General features: G+C 42.6%; 1 protein-coding gene across 1 annotated transcript in view; it reads left to right on the plus strand.

Moving 5' to 3' along the window:
- The first annotated feature begins 828 nt into the window (after positions 1 to 828).
- The window catches only part of ANKRD31 (ankyrin repeat domain 31), a 67911-nt gene continuing 54171 nt past the window's right edge, over positions 829 to 14568 (plus strand). The window contains exons 1-6 of the mRNA XM_051642894.1: positions 829 to 926; positions 1809 to 1864; positions 3541 to 3620; positions 6602 to 6648; positions 7268 to 7362; positions 8376 to 8416. Coding sequence (XP_051498854.1) covers positions 829 to 926; positions 1809 to 1864; positions 3541 to 3620; positions 6602 to 6648; positions 7268 to 7362; positions 8376 to 8416 — 417 coding nt within the window. The remainder of the gene's footprint in view (positions 927 to 1808; positions 1865 to 3540; positions 3621 to 6601; positions 6649 to 7267; positions 7363 to 8375; positions 8417 to 14568) is intronic.

A 14568-nucleotide genomic window follows, 5' to 3' on the forward strand; every position in this document is an offset into this window, starting at 1 on the left:
TGTGAAAGTGCCTGAGGTGCTGCTTTCTGCCATCGAGCTCCCGCCCCTGCAGCTCCTGCAGGGGCCTGGCCCGGGCCCAGCTCCGCGCCGAGGGCAGGACGTGGGGGCAGCGCTGCCTGTGCGGCCCGGGAGGCAGAGCCCCGAGTGCAGGCAGAGCCCCCAGCAGAGGCAGAAAGCAGCTGCCTGAGGGAAGCGTTGCTGTGATAAACAGGTGACTTCTCTGGTGACATCCGAGAGTGCTGCTGCAAGCCCTGCGAACATGCCGGCAACCAATAACGTGATTGTCTCTTGAACGTGAACCGCTCCTTGTGCTCAGGACAGTGGATGAAGTTAGCTGCTTAAAGGAGGGCACGGGAGCACACAAATGGGGAAGAGGGAGCAACTCCAGGCAGCAGGGCAGTGCGCCAGGAGCTCGGTGGCTCTGCTGAACGGTGGGACAGGCTGGGAGCCAGGAGCCCAACACGAGCGGGGGGGGGGGGGGGGCACAAACGCCCGCCGAAACGTGCCGAGGCTGGTGGTGCCGGGGAAGACTCGTCACAACGGCGCTGGAGAGAGAGCTGCCTGCGCGTTCTACCGCCAGCAACCCCGCTCGGCCCCGCGCTGCAGCCTGCGCCGACGGGCTCCTCCCGCCCCGAGCGCGGCCGGGCCCAGGCCTCCCCAAGATGGCCGCCGCCGCGGCGGGGGCGAGGGGCGGCCGGGGGAGGGGACGGGAGGCGGGCGGAGCGGGGCTGGGCTGGGCGGAGCGGGGCTGGGCTGAGCGGAGCGGGGCTGGGCTGAGCGGGGCTGGGCTGAGCGGAGCGGGGCTGGGCTGAGCGGGGCGGCAGCGCGATGGGGGAGCGGGGCGGCGGCGAGGACAGCGATGAGACCGTCGTGGAGGGCTCGTTCACGGAGAGTGATGTGGAGGAAGAGGAGTTCTGCAGGTCGAGGTGGTACCGCGGCGCTGCCCTGAGCCGCGCGGAGCTCTGCGGGCGCTGCGGCGTCTGCGGCGCGGGGAGCAGAGGGGCCCGGGCGGGCTGCGGGGCCGGGGCGGGCTGAGGAGAGGCGGGCGGCCGCCCCCGGCTGATGGCGGGAAACCCCCCCCACGAGCCGTCAGCTGCGTCTGGCGTCGCCCGGTGCCGCGGGGCGCTTCCCGCTGTGGAACGAACGTGTGGGTTTGGATGTCGGATTATTTATTTAATTTTTTTTTCTCCTCCCCTGTTCAGACTAGTTTTATATGTACGCGTAGACTTAGTAGTTCTCAGCTCGGCAAATGTCCTCATTATTTTTGCGCGCACCTTGCGGGACTCCCACGTTTGTGCCTCTGGACCGTCCTGCATAACGTTTTAGTCAGTGGAAGTGAGGAAATCAAAAAAAAAAAACAAGACAAAAAAACCCCAAATTAAACACTATTAAATACGAGTGTTGCTGACGTTACTTCTCCACAACTTTGACTAAATAAAACTTCATGACATTATTTCTCCAATCCTCTAAGACATGGCAAAGGGCTGTCAGCAGCTGCGCTTCCTTGTGCTGCCCTTCTGGCCTTGTGCTGCTCGGGAGCACGTAAAGCATGATGTGCCTGCCTGCCTGCCTGCCAGAGGTTTTCCGTGCAGAGGGTACATCCTCACCGTTTGGGAGTAATTTACTGTTGGTGTTGGCAGAGTGCTCCCCCAGAGTGCCTCCTGACAGCGGAGGCTCGGATGGGTGACCTTGGCTGCCCTCAATTTCCTTTGGAGTATGTAGGTAGGACTGGAAAGCAGAACATGCAGCTGTTTAACTGCCTTTTTCTATTTTATTCTTTTTTTTTTTTTCTTATGTATTTTGTAAAGGTTGTATTTTCTTGATAAGGACGTGGCTTCACCAACTGATACAAGAATTATCAAAGGTAGGACAAATTTTTTTTTCAGTCTGTGTTGTTTTTTTTGTGTGAACTCTTGCTGTATATGTTGCCTGAGTCCTTTTTTACTTAAGCGTTGCATGAAGTTCATTCTTACAAACTGCATATATTGTCAGATTATATCCATAGTTTTAGTTTGTATTTTAGAAAAATGTCCAGTCCGTTTTTAATATTTGAAAGATAGGTTTACCCTTTATTTCTCCATTCTTCCTATGTGACTGAGAATGCTTGGCTTAGGAAGTGTTTGAGCTATATATAGGGATATTCTTTTTATTTAGATAGTACAATGCGTTTGAGCAGAATAAGATAAATGGAATCTAAACACGTAGTAATACGTAACTATAATTGCATATAATATTTTTTAAAACCCTATAATATTGTTAATATATTCGTTCTCTTTACATTTAACCTACAGAACTAGAGTAGGGAGTTTTAAGTGCCTTAATCGTATCCTTACATTACTTTAAACATAAACACATGCACACTCATATAAAGCCTTAAAATATGCTCTATTAACTCCCTTAAAACGGGTTGTGTGAGCACGTTGTAGTTACATAATAGTTTTACTGGTACCTCCTTGACATTTTTTTTTGTACTTCATTTGACTTGCATCCTGTATGTTTTATTCCAGCAATTTAGAGACAGCCTATTCCTTAAGTGACACAAGGTGTTTATAGTGTTCTTCCAGATTTTTTTTTTGTTTGATTTTTTGCCAGTTTGAAAACCTGAGTGGGCTGTCATTTTTTACCAACCTACTCTGAGTTAATATACATCTTACCTACAGCCCATTGAAATCTGCAGGAACTTTCCCTGTGGCTGTTGTTTCTTGGTGCTGAACCTTTCGTAGTTACTCGGTAGTTTTGTCTGAGGAAAGAAGCATGATGAATTTTGGCTTTCGTGCTGGTTATCCACCTGGCAGCATTCAACATACAACATGTTTTAAGTCTGTCTGACTGGTTGTTCAGTTTGTGGAGTGGGGATTGGGTGGGCTTTGTTTGTCTACGTGAATCTGATAGATTATGATAGTTGTATCAGTCTGTGGCATTTTGTATTCAGTAAGATGGAATTAGTATTTGTGCATACTTGTACAATTTAATGATGAGATACACAACATAAAGATTAATTTGATATTTTATTAAAGTCAGTAACAGCATTTTAGTTTTGGAACCTAGGTCTTCAACCTTAAGGGTTTCTATTTTTTATTTTTATTTTTTTCCAGAGAGTTTTTCCATTGAATAGACATTAAAGAAAGTATTCCACATAGGAGAATAAGTATTTATTCGCCAAATGGATCAGGCAGCTTACCAAAATTGCAGTTGTTAGTTTAAAAAATAACCGGAAAGAATTAATCTCCAATATGAACTCAGGGAGGGCTCCAGAACACTAAATGAAATAAATTCCACCCCCTTACCTGTTTTTATTGATTTCTAACCTCTCCTGTATTGTAGTTTTGTAGTTTCAAGATCTGGCGAGTCTATTTAACCACTGAAGTCTGTTGCATATCAGAAGCTTTAATAAATATATTCCGCAATGACTGAGCTATGGAGAAATTTATGTAGAAATTTATGGAGTTACAGAAAGTTACGTAGAAATTAAGGCAATCAAGACTTCTTTTAATGACTGTATTTTTCTTCTGTTGTTTTGTTTGTGTCTTTTTTTTCTAGAAACTCAGTCTCCAGAAATCTGTTTTGTACCGAAATTTAGTGATCACACATATACTAGGAAAAAAAACGAGATAAATCCAGTAAGTATAGAATGATACGTCTCCTGCTAGGCATACCTAACTATTAATTATTAATAAACTAATTGTGCAAAAGATCCTGATGGTCTGCAGCTGAAATTAATTTTATGGCAAGACAGTTGTCACGTGTGTATCACATTCTCTCCAGGAATGTACCAAAGTCTCCTCCATGGTATTTCGTGAGGGTATAAGCTTTTGAAATTTGAGGAATGAGCCCAAGGCAGAGATGATGAAGTTAAGAAGCACAAACTTTTTAGTACATTCCATTCAGGAGCTGATAGATAAATCATCTGGGTTGACCATGCCAGAATGCACCCTTGGTTACTCATTATGAGATCAGCTGTGATCCAAAGATTGGACAATTGTTTCTTTAAAAAACAAGATAATAATCTGAAGTGCAATACAAAACGCTTGCATGATGATGGGGTAATGATTTTACTCGGTGGATAATAACGCGTTCTCTAATTTACTAGTTAGCCTACCTTTTAATATATTTGCCACAGTTAGTAGTTGGCCCATAAACTTCCATTCAGTTGAGCAATCAGCTGTTCACCTACATATGACATGCTCACAAAACAATTAGAAACAAGACACATTTCTGCTCTTTAACTGAGGTTTTGTAAAAACCTGTAACTGTCAACACTCTCATGAGTGCTGTGGATTCACTAAAGACCCCTATCTATGCATCCTTGTTCCAGTGTAAGATGGTGCATTGTTCTTTTTAAAAAAACTGAACTGCTTCTGAGATGACAAAAACTATATTGAAATAAAGACACTCCTTCTATTGAAGTGAATGTTTTTACAGAGCATCACAGAACTGCAAATAAATTTGTCTTAATTGACAGTGGGGAAGAGGTGAACAAAATGAAAAAGATCCTGTTATTTTAGAGGCTTTTCTGCACAACTTTATTTTGCTGCTTGCATATCCCAGGGTTGTCTTGGCTGAAATTTATTACAGTTTTCTAAGGAAAGAGGGAATATGGAACATGCTTACTCAGGAGCTTTCTTTCTACTGTGTTGTCAGAAATGATCTTATGTGAATACAGAATCTTGATGGAATGTGATTTGAGAGTCATGCAGCACAATGGTTGTGACTTTTTTCAGGGAATGTAGCATCTGTTCCAGTTGTACCAGAGTCCTGGCTTTCTTTGTACTTCAGCTGGGTTGGAAGGAGGCATGGGATATGCAGTCCTAACTTTGATTCTGCTGTGTAAATAGGAGTTTTCTTCTGCTGGGGTTTTGTAGGGTTCAGGTTCTTTCCAACTGACAAATCAAGTTGTTTCCATTATCTATTAACACCCTATTCCATGGCTTGTTCAGGCAGGCCTCATGATTGTAAGTTTGTGCTTTTGCCTTTTTTAGGCTTTTTTTTTCCCCCCTTTCCTAGTTTGTTGAAGTGCAGCTAAAGTTATTAGGTGGTATTTACAACTTCTAAACATTAGTCTTTTTTGGAACACATCCGGAGTCCCCTCAGCTGACTTTAGTAATAAGTGCTCAAATGAGAAAAATCAGTTGAGTTGTGCAGGAATTTCCTTACCAAAAGCAGAAGAATTGGACAAAAGGTTTTTCCCAGGCTTCTTCTGGTATTTGCAGTCAGTGGCCACAAAACCTATTTGTGTAACTTTTATGATTTGAGAACCCCTCTCAACAAATGAGCAATACACTGATTTTAGTTAAAACCTAATTTTTAACAGCCAAAATAGCTCATCTGTCTGAAATACTATGGTAGCTCATTGAGCTTTAAGCATCTATCTAAGCAATGTCAGCCAGTCAAAGAGGTTTAGTAGTTCTGCTATCCTCCTGACAGTGCTTGGTGTCTGAGTACTGTTCTGTGTAAATACCCAGGCTGATTGTTACAAAGGGTGTATTTAGCAAAGTCAGTAACTTCGTGCTAGCTATCCCATTGCCATATTTAGAACGACATGAGTCAATAATTGTTGCACACACTGTTTCTAAAGAATCTGTTGTCTGCCAGGGAGCCTTTAAGCAGTCTTTCCTACTTTCCTACTGGGCGCTCTCCACTTCTGCTCTTCAGGTCGTTGCTGAAATGGGTGTTTGTACTGTGTTGCTAATAGCTTGTGCAAGGCAACTAAGTCACCATTTGGTGTTCACACCAAGGTGTTCTTTCCCAGGGTTTTCCTAGTCTTGTGAATGTACGACATTGACATACTCTGCAGGATGTCAATGATTTGTTTAAAATTGCAGCCAGTATGCTGGTAGCCCACTAGTACTACCCAGTTTTCTGCTTGTCTGGAAGAGAACTATTCTGAAGTTCACCTGCCTATCTTAATCGTTCCTGGGTTGCCTTAGACTTTACATGAAGGCTCCCTTTTCCATGCTAGAGGGAATCTCTCCCCTGCATACAGTCAGAGGCGCAAAAAATTAATCCAGGCTCCTTTTACTAAGAAGCTGGAGTCTGGCTCCTGCTGTGACACTATCTCTGTCCTTACCCACATGCACTTTTTCCTGTGTCTGCATGTTGCAGCTCTGCTATTTAGAGCTTGCTGATGTGTAGGTCTTGTCAGCTAAGTTCCTTACTTCTGCCTTTTCTAGGGATGTGGAGAGTTGTGCACTAAACTCACAGTATCTGCAGCAGCATTTAATTAAAAGAGAGAATTGTCAGGAAAAAATACTAAAACCAGAAGTAGAAATAAAAATACTTTGTGTTTTGGTCTTTTGATATATTAAAACACCTGAAATTTAAAGCAATAATACATTAACTTGAATAGGTATGTTTTTCTTATGGGTAAGCATTGTCTTCCATAGTCTTGATTTAATTGTATTTATTTTTCTCAAATAGCACAAAAAATAATTAATCAGTGGAATGGCTTTTGTATCTATTTATTTATATTGTAAAGATACTAGCTAAAAATTTTATTTCCCAACTCAGTTACAGAAAGAAGGTAAGCACATAGTAAAGCTGAGAAGATAAGTAATGAAGTATTTTGTTTACGAACTCATTAAATTACGTTTTTTTCATTCAGTTACCTGAAGAGGCATTTGCATCTGACCAGTCTCAGTCTCTGCTGCAGTAAGTATAATACTTCACACAGGAATTCTAGTCAGGCATACTGCAATAGAACAATTGTTTACCTCCATTTGTGTGTTACTTGATTTCTCCATGTTCTGTTGTGAAGCGGTTTTCTTGTTTGCTTAGTGAAGGATCTGTATTTATGACAGAGGTAATCTGTGTCCAGTGTGGATAAAACTATATATTTGTTTTTATCTATGATACTACCTTTAATGGTATAAGGGCATAAGCAACAGGAGTGACATAAAATCCTCTGGGAAAACCACTAGACAAACAAAAATATGTAATAAATAATATTAAGCCTTTTATGTTTAGAAGCTGCAGAGGGATTTCAGTAGGAGATGGATTTATAATAGAAATACAGAAAGAAGTAATAAAAAATAGGAAAGACCATTTTTCACTTGGAGAATGAAAGTACAAACATACCTAGCTCCACTTAGGAAATCTGGAAGTCTTAGTTACTACATGCACATAAAAAAGAGAAGTATGTCTCTAAAATAACTGCAGTGTTTTCCACAAATAATTGTAATAAACCCAAAATGCAGCAGAAATTTTCTTAAGATGAGCAGATTATAGTTGTTTCTGAATAATAACTTTTTATTGTGTTATTTAATTCCAGGGGTTGGATAAACTGTCCATCACTTACTGTAAATACTTCTGAGCCTGTTTTTTTGCCAGATGTTGCAGTAGAGGAACAACAAAATACTTCTGTAGGTAGGTTGCATTTCTTACAAAGCTGAAAGTTGCTGTAGCTGTGGCAAAATTACTTGAGAAGCTGAACCTGAGAATCCATGTAGGTTTATTTAGATAAGACTATATGTGGCCTTTATAAGAGTTGTTTAGTTTTCATAGTTGTCTTGGGCTACAAGTTATGTTTTTGCAAGTATTCTGTTAGGATTGTGTGAAGAAGTAACTGTTTTTCCCAGCCAGTGGTATACTTACAGCTTAAAATTATTTCATTGATGTGGAATTTTCTGACGAAAGTTACTGAAGTTACATGGTACTGAAGTACCATGTGGATGTATCAGTCATTGTACCATAGTCCTTGAAGGTTCCTGTGTTCTTACTAACATATCCAAGAATGAACGAAGTAAGAAAGGAGAATCCAGAATGCTATTGGTCATTCCCCAGATCTGTCTGTTACCTGCTGCTACTTCCTTTGCGTTCCTGTTTCTCTTTACTCGCAGCAGTGTGGGACTGCCTCATCTGTTTTGCTGTCTCCTTGTTGGAGCTAATTTTTGCTACCCCAATAGAAAATAATTCTTTTAATTTCTTACTAGGAAATTCTCAGGCAGTCAGATAAATGTCAAGACTTGGTGATGGAAGCAGGAGGGTTGTGACCAGCTCTTTTCAGAGGCAGTAAATTAAGAGATTGTTTTAGCTATGTTGTCTAATTGCATTGTAATTACAGAGGGAAGGGAATAGGGTCTCATCCTGTGGAATAGGTGGCATTTCCCCTGCTGATAGCCTTTGGAAACACAGGCCTCTAAAACACAGTGAAGAAATGTGACAAAATAGCCTTGAAATACAGTTTAGTGACTAACAGAGCCTAACTCGAAACCTTATTGTTAGTTCCACTTAGGGAACACAGCTACAGTAATTTTTAAGGTTTGAAACTTCAGCCTTAATCAGGAAGTGAGGCCTTTTAATTGTAGATGATAAGAACTTTCAGAAGTGGAATTCAATGGTAGTACAACTGAAATGTTTGTTTGCTCTCCTAAATTTAGATATCAAATTGAATGGATTTCAGAAAGATTCAGAAGAAAAGGTTAGTACATTTCTACAACTGGATGTATATATTAAAATAATTTAATAAGCATTAGATGATATTTTAATGAAAAAAACCACCTAGTTCTTTTCTTCTAAAGAGCAGACACATAGCTGTAGCAGCTGACGCTGAACACTTTAGGTGAAACAAACTTAAAAGCTAACCTTTATTTTCTGCTTTTTGGATAGTAACTGCAAGTATTAAGTTTGCAGGGCACAAGAAGAAGGGAAGAAGCTTAACAATAATAATGAAGTAGGAATGACAATTACCATGACACAGAATCTATAAAGGCTATTACTTAAGCTGACTTATAATAAAGACGACTTATGTTTAGCTTAAAGCATGTTTTCCACCAGTTAAAGTTATGGTAGAGGCAATAGGAAGGTCTTTGAGGAGGAACCAGTTATCTGTAGCTGTCCTGTTTGGGAACAATAATTTGTGAGCAAAAAAATGTAGCACCAGTTTCTTGGACACATCATTTGGTGATCCCAAAGCTGCTCATGAGTGGCAGGTTTCACTGCTCATGGTGTAAAAGTGAGATAATAAGTTTTGAAGCTACCTTTTCCCCCACTTGTCAGCTCTTTTCTCAGTCATACTGAAGCAGGGATGATTCCACTCTGGTGGGACCCTGTCTGCTTGGGTGTTGCAAGGTACTGCCTGTTTTCTTTGACATGCATTTCTGCTGCTTCCTTTGTTTGACCCACAGCATGAAGTGAGTTCTGAGGAACAACTGTCAGACACTGTTAAATTTTTTCAGTTGTCTTACTTTTCAGCCAGGTTATCTTTTCAGTCCAGCTCCCCAGAAGGTAAGTGGCAATGCAGTGCAAGAAAAGATGTGAACATGCACAACTGAAGGCAAGTGGAAAGATGGGTACTGTATCAACACTAATTTAAATAGCCTTAATGCAGTCCAAATACTACAAGTGTAGCTCACAAGTAATACTGATTATTTTAGTAATTTTCCACTTGCAAGCACTGCTTTTGCACATCAAAGAAAGAAAACCTTGGAGGGAAGAAGGAATTCCCTGACAACTTACAGAAAAAACAGTAGCAAAATTTCAGTAATATATCCATGAGAAACACACAACCCAGAAATACCTTGAGCAAGAGCTGAAGGTTCTCCAACCACTGATACAAACATTCAGTGGTCAAATGTTCCCTTGATTCCTTCTCTTGCCTTCTCAACTTTTCCTCAACTCCCCCCATTCTTGGTTTGCAGTTAGTCAAGTCCAAGCACCACTGGCAGCTTTTCTTCAGGAAGTTCTTGGCATTTGCCTCTGATTCATCTATCTGTGTGCTGTTGTCTGCAATCACAATGTTACTTGGGTCTGCTCTGGTACCTCTACATAATTATCTCCTTCTGCTGCCCCTCTGAGGCACAGTGCCCTCCTTGTACTTTATTTATTGTTTCTAGTCTCAGTTCATCCCTGAACAGTTAACTGCTTTCAGGTCTGCGTAGGCTGGACAAAGAAACTGTCGTTGAAATCTGCTCTGTTGGCTGTTTCTGCATCAGAAAGTTTTCCCCAGGTGCAAGAAATCAAGTCAGGAAGGGAAGAGACCAGCATGGCTGAGTCAAGATCTGCTGGCTAAGCTAAAAGCCAAGAAGTAACTGCACAGCCAGTTCAAGCAGGGACAGGTATCTTGGGAAGAGCACAGGGACACTCCCCAGTCATGCAGGTGTGGGGTCAGGAAAGCCAAGGCACGGCTGGAGCTGAACATGAGAAGGCGTGCAAAGAATAACAAAAAGGGCTTCTGCAGGTATATCAATCAGAAGAGGAAGGTCAAAGAAAGTGTCTCCCCTCTGGTGAGCAAGGACAGCAAACTAGTAACAACAGATGAGTAGAAGGCTTAGGTTCTCAATTACTTTTTTGCCTCAGTCATTACTGGCTGTCTGTCTCGTCACACCTCCTGAGTTGAAGGACCTCAGGATGGGGACCACAGGGAGGAAGTCCCTCCTGCTGTAGGTGACGACAAAGTTTGTAATCGCCTGCAGAACCCAAACATACATAAGTCCACGGGACCTGGTGAGATGCATCCCAGAATTCTGAGGGAATTGGCTGATGTAGTTGCCAAGCCACTCTCCATGATATTTGAAAAGTCATGGCAGTCAGGACAAGTCTCTGGTGACTGGAAAATGGACTCCAGGAACTACCAGCCTGTCAGCCTCACCTCTGTGCCTGGGAAGATAATGGAACAGATCCTCCTAGAAGCTCTGACAAGGCTTATGGAGGACAGGGAGGTGACTCGAGGTAGCCATCATGGCTTTACTAAAGGCAAGCCCTGCCTGACTGAGCTAGTAGCCTTCTACAATGCAGTGACTACATCAGTGGACAAGGGAAAAGCAGTACATGTCATCTATCTGGACTTTGACCCCAAAACACCCCTGTCTATAAGCTGGAAAGATATGGATTTGATGGGTGGCCTGTTGGATGGGTAAGGAATTGGCTGGATGTTCACATGCAGTGGGTAGTGGTCAGTGGCTCGGTGTCCAGGTGAGGTGGAGACCAGTGACAGGTGGTATCCCTCAGCAGTTCGTACTGGGACTAGAGCAGTTTAATATCTACATCAATGATACAGACAGTGGGATCAAGGGCACCCTCAGCAAATAAGCAGGTGACACCAAGCTGACTGGCACAGTCAACACATGTGAGGGACAGGATACCATCCTGAGGCACCTGGCCGAGCTAGAGAAGTGGACCCATGTGAACCTCATGAGGTTCAACAGGGCCAAGTGCAGGGTCATGCACCTGGATAAGGGCAGTCCTCGCTATCAGTACAGGCTAGGGGATGATGTGATAGAGAGCAGCCCTGTGGAAAGGGACATGGGGGTACTGGTGAACAAAAAGTTGGACAAACAATGTGCATTCACAACTCAGAGGGCCAGTTGCATCTTGGACTGCATCAAAATAAACATGGCCAACAGGTCGAGGGAGGTGACTCTGCCCCTCTGCTCTTGTGAGACCCCACCTGGAGTATTGTGTCCAGTCCTGGAGCCCTCATCACAAGAAGGACATGAACTTGTTCAAGCAAGTCCAGAGAAGGGCCACAAAAATTATCTGAGAGCTGGAGCACCTCTCCCATGAAGACAGGCTGAGAGAGTTGAGGTTGTTCAGCCTGGAGAAGAGAAGGCTCTGGGGGGACCTTATAGTGGCCTTCTACCTGAAGAGGGCCTACAGGAAGTCTCTGGGAAGGGACTTTTCACAAGGGCATGTAATGATAGAACAAGGGACAATAGCCTTAAACTAGAGCTGGGTAGATTTAGATTGGATATTGGGAAGAAGTTCTTTGCTATGAGGATGGTGAGTCTACAGGAGTTTCTGTGATCAAAGATGGAACTAAGCTTTTATAGAATAAAGTGATTGGCTGCTGTCATTAACTGCTTAGGCATATCTGCAAAATCCTCTGTTGGAGAACAAAAGCAAAGAGAACAAAGGAAAAATCAATAAAGCCTTATCCCTCATTAACCATATTCTTTTGTTTATCTCTCCATTCTTGCTTGGTTTCTGTTTGGCCCAGCTGTAGCCAAGCTGAGCTGGGTGTTTTTCAACACAGGAGAATATCTGGTGCCACAGATATCAACTTGGCTATCTTCTGGTGCTTTCAAGATTTGTACCAGTTCAGAGTTGGCTATGCACTTTCCTTTCCCATGGGAATCTTTCCACTTCAGGTGACAGGCAGTGAAACTGAGACAGAAGGAAATTGAATCACAAAGGGAAACAGAAGTAGGTCCACTGAAGTAGAGTGTCCTGCTACATCCATTAAATGCTTGCTGCCATTTCCAGCTTCTTAGGAGACGGAGACATAGCATTAATTTACAGCAGGATATCAGCTCCAGTATTTCCAGTCTGATGTTTCAGTGTGGAGCAATTTACAGCAATATGTAGCATAATTGTCTGCTGGATTAACCTGCTTAATGCATAGCATTATGACTGTTCCATCTAGTGCCAGAGATTTGTACCTATAAATAAAAAATCAGAATTCTATATAAATCAGTTTTACTTTCCTTTTTTTCAGGGAGCCTGATGAAGGTTAATGTTGGGGAAAAAGACAGTACTTGCTAAAATTCATCAAAGACAAATTTGAGACCAATATAGCAAGTTGTTCTTGTAGCAAATACAATTTATTATATGGTCAAATATCCCTTGTCTCAGAACAAATTAAAAAATTAAGTCCCCCATTTTTTATTTTTGAAAAATATACGACTACCAATGCACAACTATAATAGAAGGTTTATTAAATGAAAGATTCTCATTGTACAGAATTAGTTAAATAGAACAAAATTGAAGTACCTTGAAACAAAGATTGCCTGTGATTAATAGCTTCTGGAAAACAGGTAGATTGAGTGCATCAAGAATAGCTCCAGAGAGGATATTTTAGGAGTCTGGAGCAAGAAGGCTAGCATTAACCACTGCAGTGGATTACTCTTTTTGCATATTGGTTGATGTTGGCAGCAGCAGGGCTTGAATGCTTCAGGAAGACTTCTTGTGAGAGGAAGCAGTGGCCATCCATGTACTGATTTGAAGAAGAGGCAGGACAGAAACCTTGACAAGTAGCAGTGAGTCACTGGGCATGTTAGTTTTGTGTATCCCTGAAAAAACAGGGTTAATTAAATAATTAATATAATCTCTACATAGAAGTCCTGATACCATAAAATGAGTCTTGCTGGATTTTTATTTTTTTTTTACTTTTATGATGTAGCAGCTCTGATTTCTGGGGTCAGTAGTGTTGAACATCTTCATTAATGGCCTGGAAAATGGAACAGAACACATCCTCACCAAGTTCAGAGATGGGAGGAGTGACTGATACACCAGTATATATATATAGTTGTGTTGCCATTCAGAGGTATCTGGACAGGTTGCAGAACTGGTCAGAGAGGAATCTCATGAAGTTCAACAAGGGGAAATGCAAAGTCCTGCATCTGGGAAGGAGTAACCTCAGGTACCAGTACATGCTGGGGACCAAGTTGCTGGAAAGTAGCTCTGCAGAGAAGGACCTGGGGATCATGGTGGACAATAATCTGGCCATGAGCCAGTAATATACCTTGTAGCAAAGATGAAGAAAAATATTCTGGGCTACATTAGGAATAGTGTTGCCAGCAAGGCAAAGGAGTTGATAATTTACTCAGAATTGGTAAGGCCAGCTCTGGGTCCTCAGTACAAGACAGAGACACACTGGCATGACTCCAGCCACAAAGAAAATTAAAGGACTGGTGCATCTGGTTCTCTTAAGCCTTTGACCTGGGCCCCCACAACATCCTTCTCTCTAAATTGAAGAGATAAGCATTTGTTGAATGGACTATTCAGTGAATGAAGAATTGGTTGAATGGTCACACCTAGAGGGTAGTGGTCAATGGCTCAATGTCCAGATGGAGATGAGTGGCAAGTGGTGTCCCTCTGGGGGTCCATACTGGGACTATTTAATGTCTTAATCAGTGACATAGACAGTGGGATCAAGTGCACTCACAGCAAGTTTACAGATGACACCAAGCTAAGTGGTTGACACCCCTGAGGGACAAGCTACCATACGGAGGAACCAGGGCAAGCTGAAGAAGTTAGCCCATGAGGTTCAGCAAGGCCCAAGTGCAAGGTCCTGCACCTGGATTGCGGCAACACCTGCTATCACTACAGGCTGAAGGGATTGAAAACAACCCTACTGAGAAGGATTTGTTCAGCTTGTGAATGAAAAAAAAGCTGGACATGACCTGGCAATGTGCACTTGCATCCAGGAAGGCCAACTGTATCCTGGTCTGCATCAAAATAAGGGTGGCCAGCAGGTTGAGGGAGGTGATTTTCCCCCTCGCCTCTCCTCATGTGAGACCCCCACCTGGAGTACTGTGTCTAATTCTGGAGTCTTCAGGAAAGATGTGGATCTGTTGGAGCAAGTTCAGAAGAGGGCTATGAAGATGATCAGAGGGCTGGTGCAGCTCTCCTATGAAGTGTTGGGGCTGTTCAGCCTGGGGAAGAGAAGGCTCTGGGGAGACCTTATCGCAGTCTTTGAATACTTACAGGGGGCTTAAGAGAAAGATGAGTATAGACTTTCTAGTTGGGTCTGTAGCAGTAGGACAAGAGGTAATGGTTTTAAACTAAAAGAGGGTAGATTCAGACTGGATGTAAGGCAGAATATTTTTATGATGAGTGTGGTAAAACACTGGA

This window comes from Apus apus, chromosome Z (assembly GCF_020740795.1).
Source record: "Apus apus isolate bApuApu2 chromosome Z, bApuApu2.pri.cur, whole genome shotgun sequence".
Taxonomy (NCBI): Eukaryota; Metazoa; Chordata; class Aves; order Apodiformes; family Apodidae; genus Apus; species Apus apus.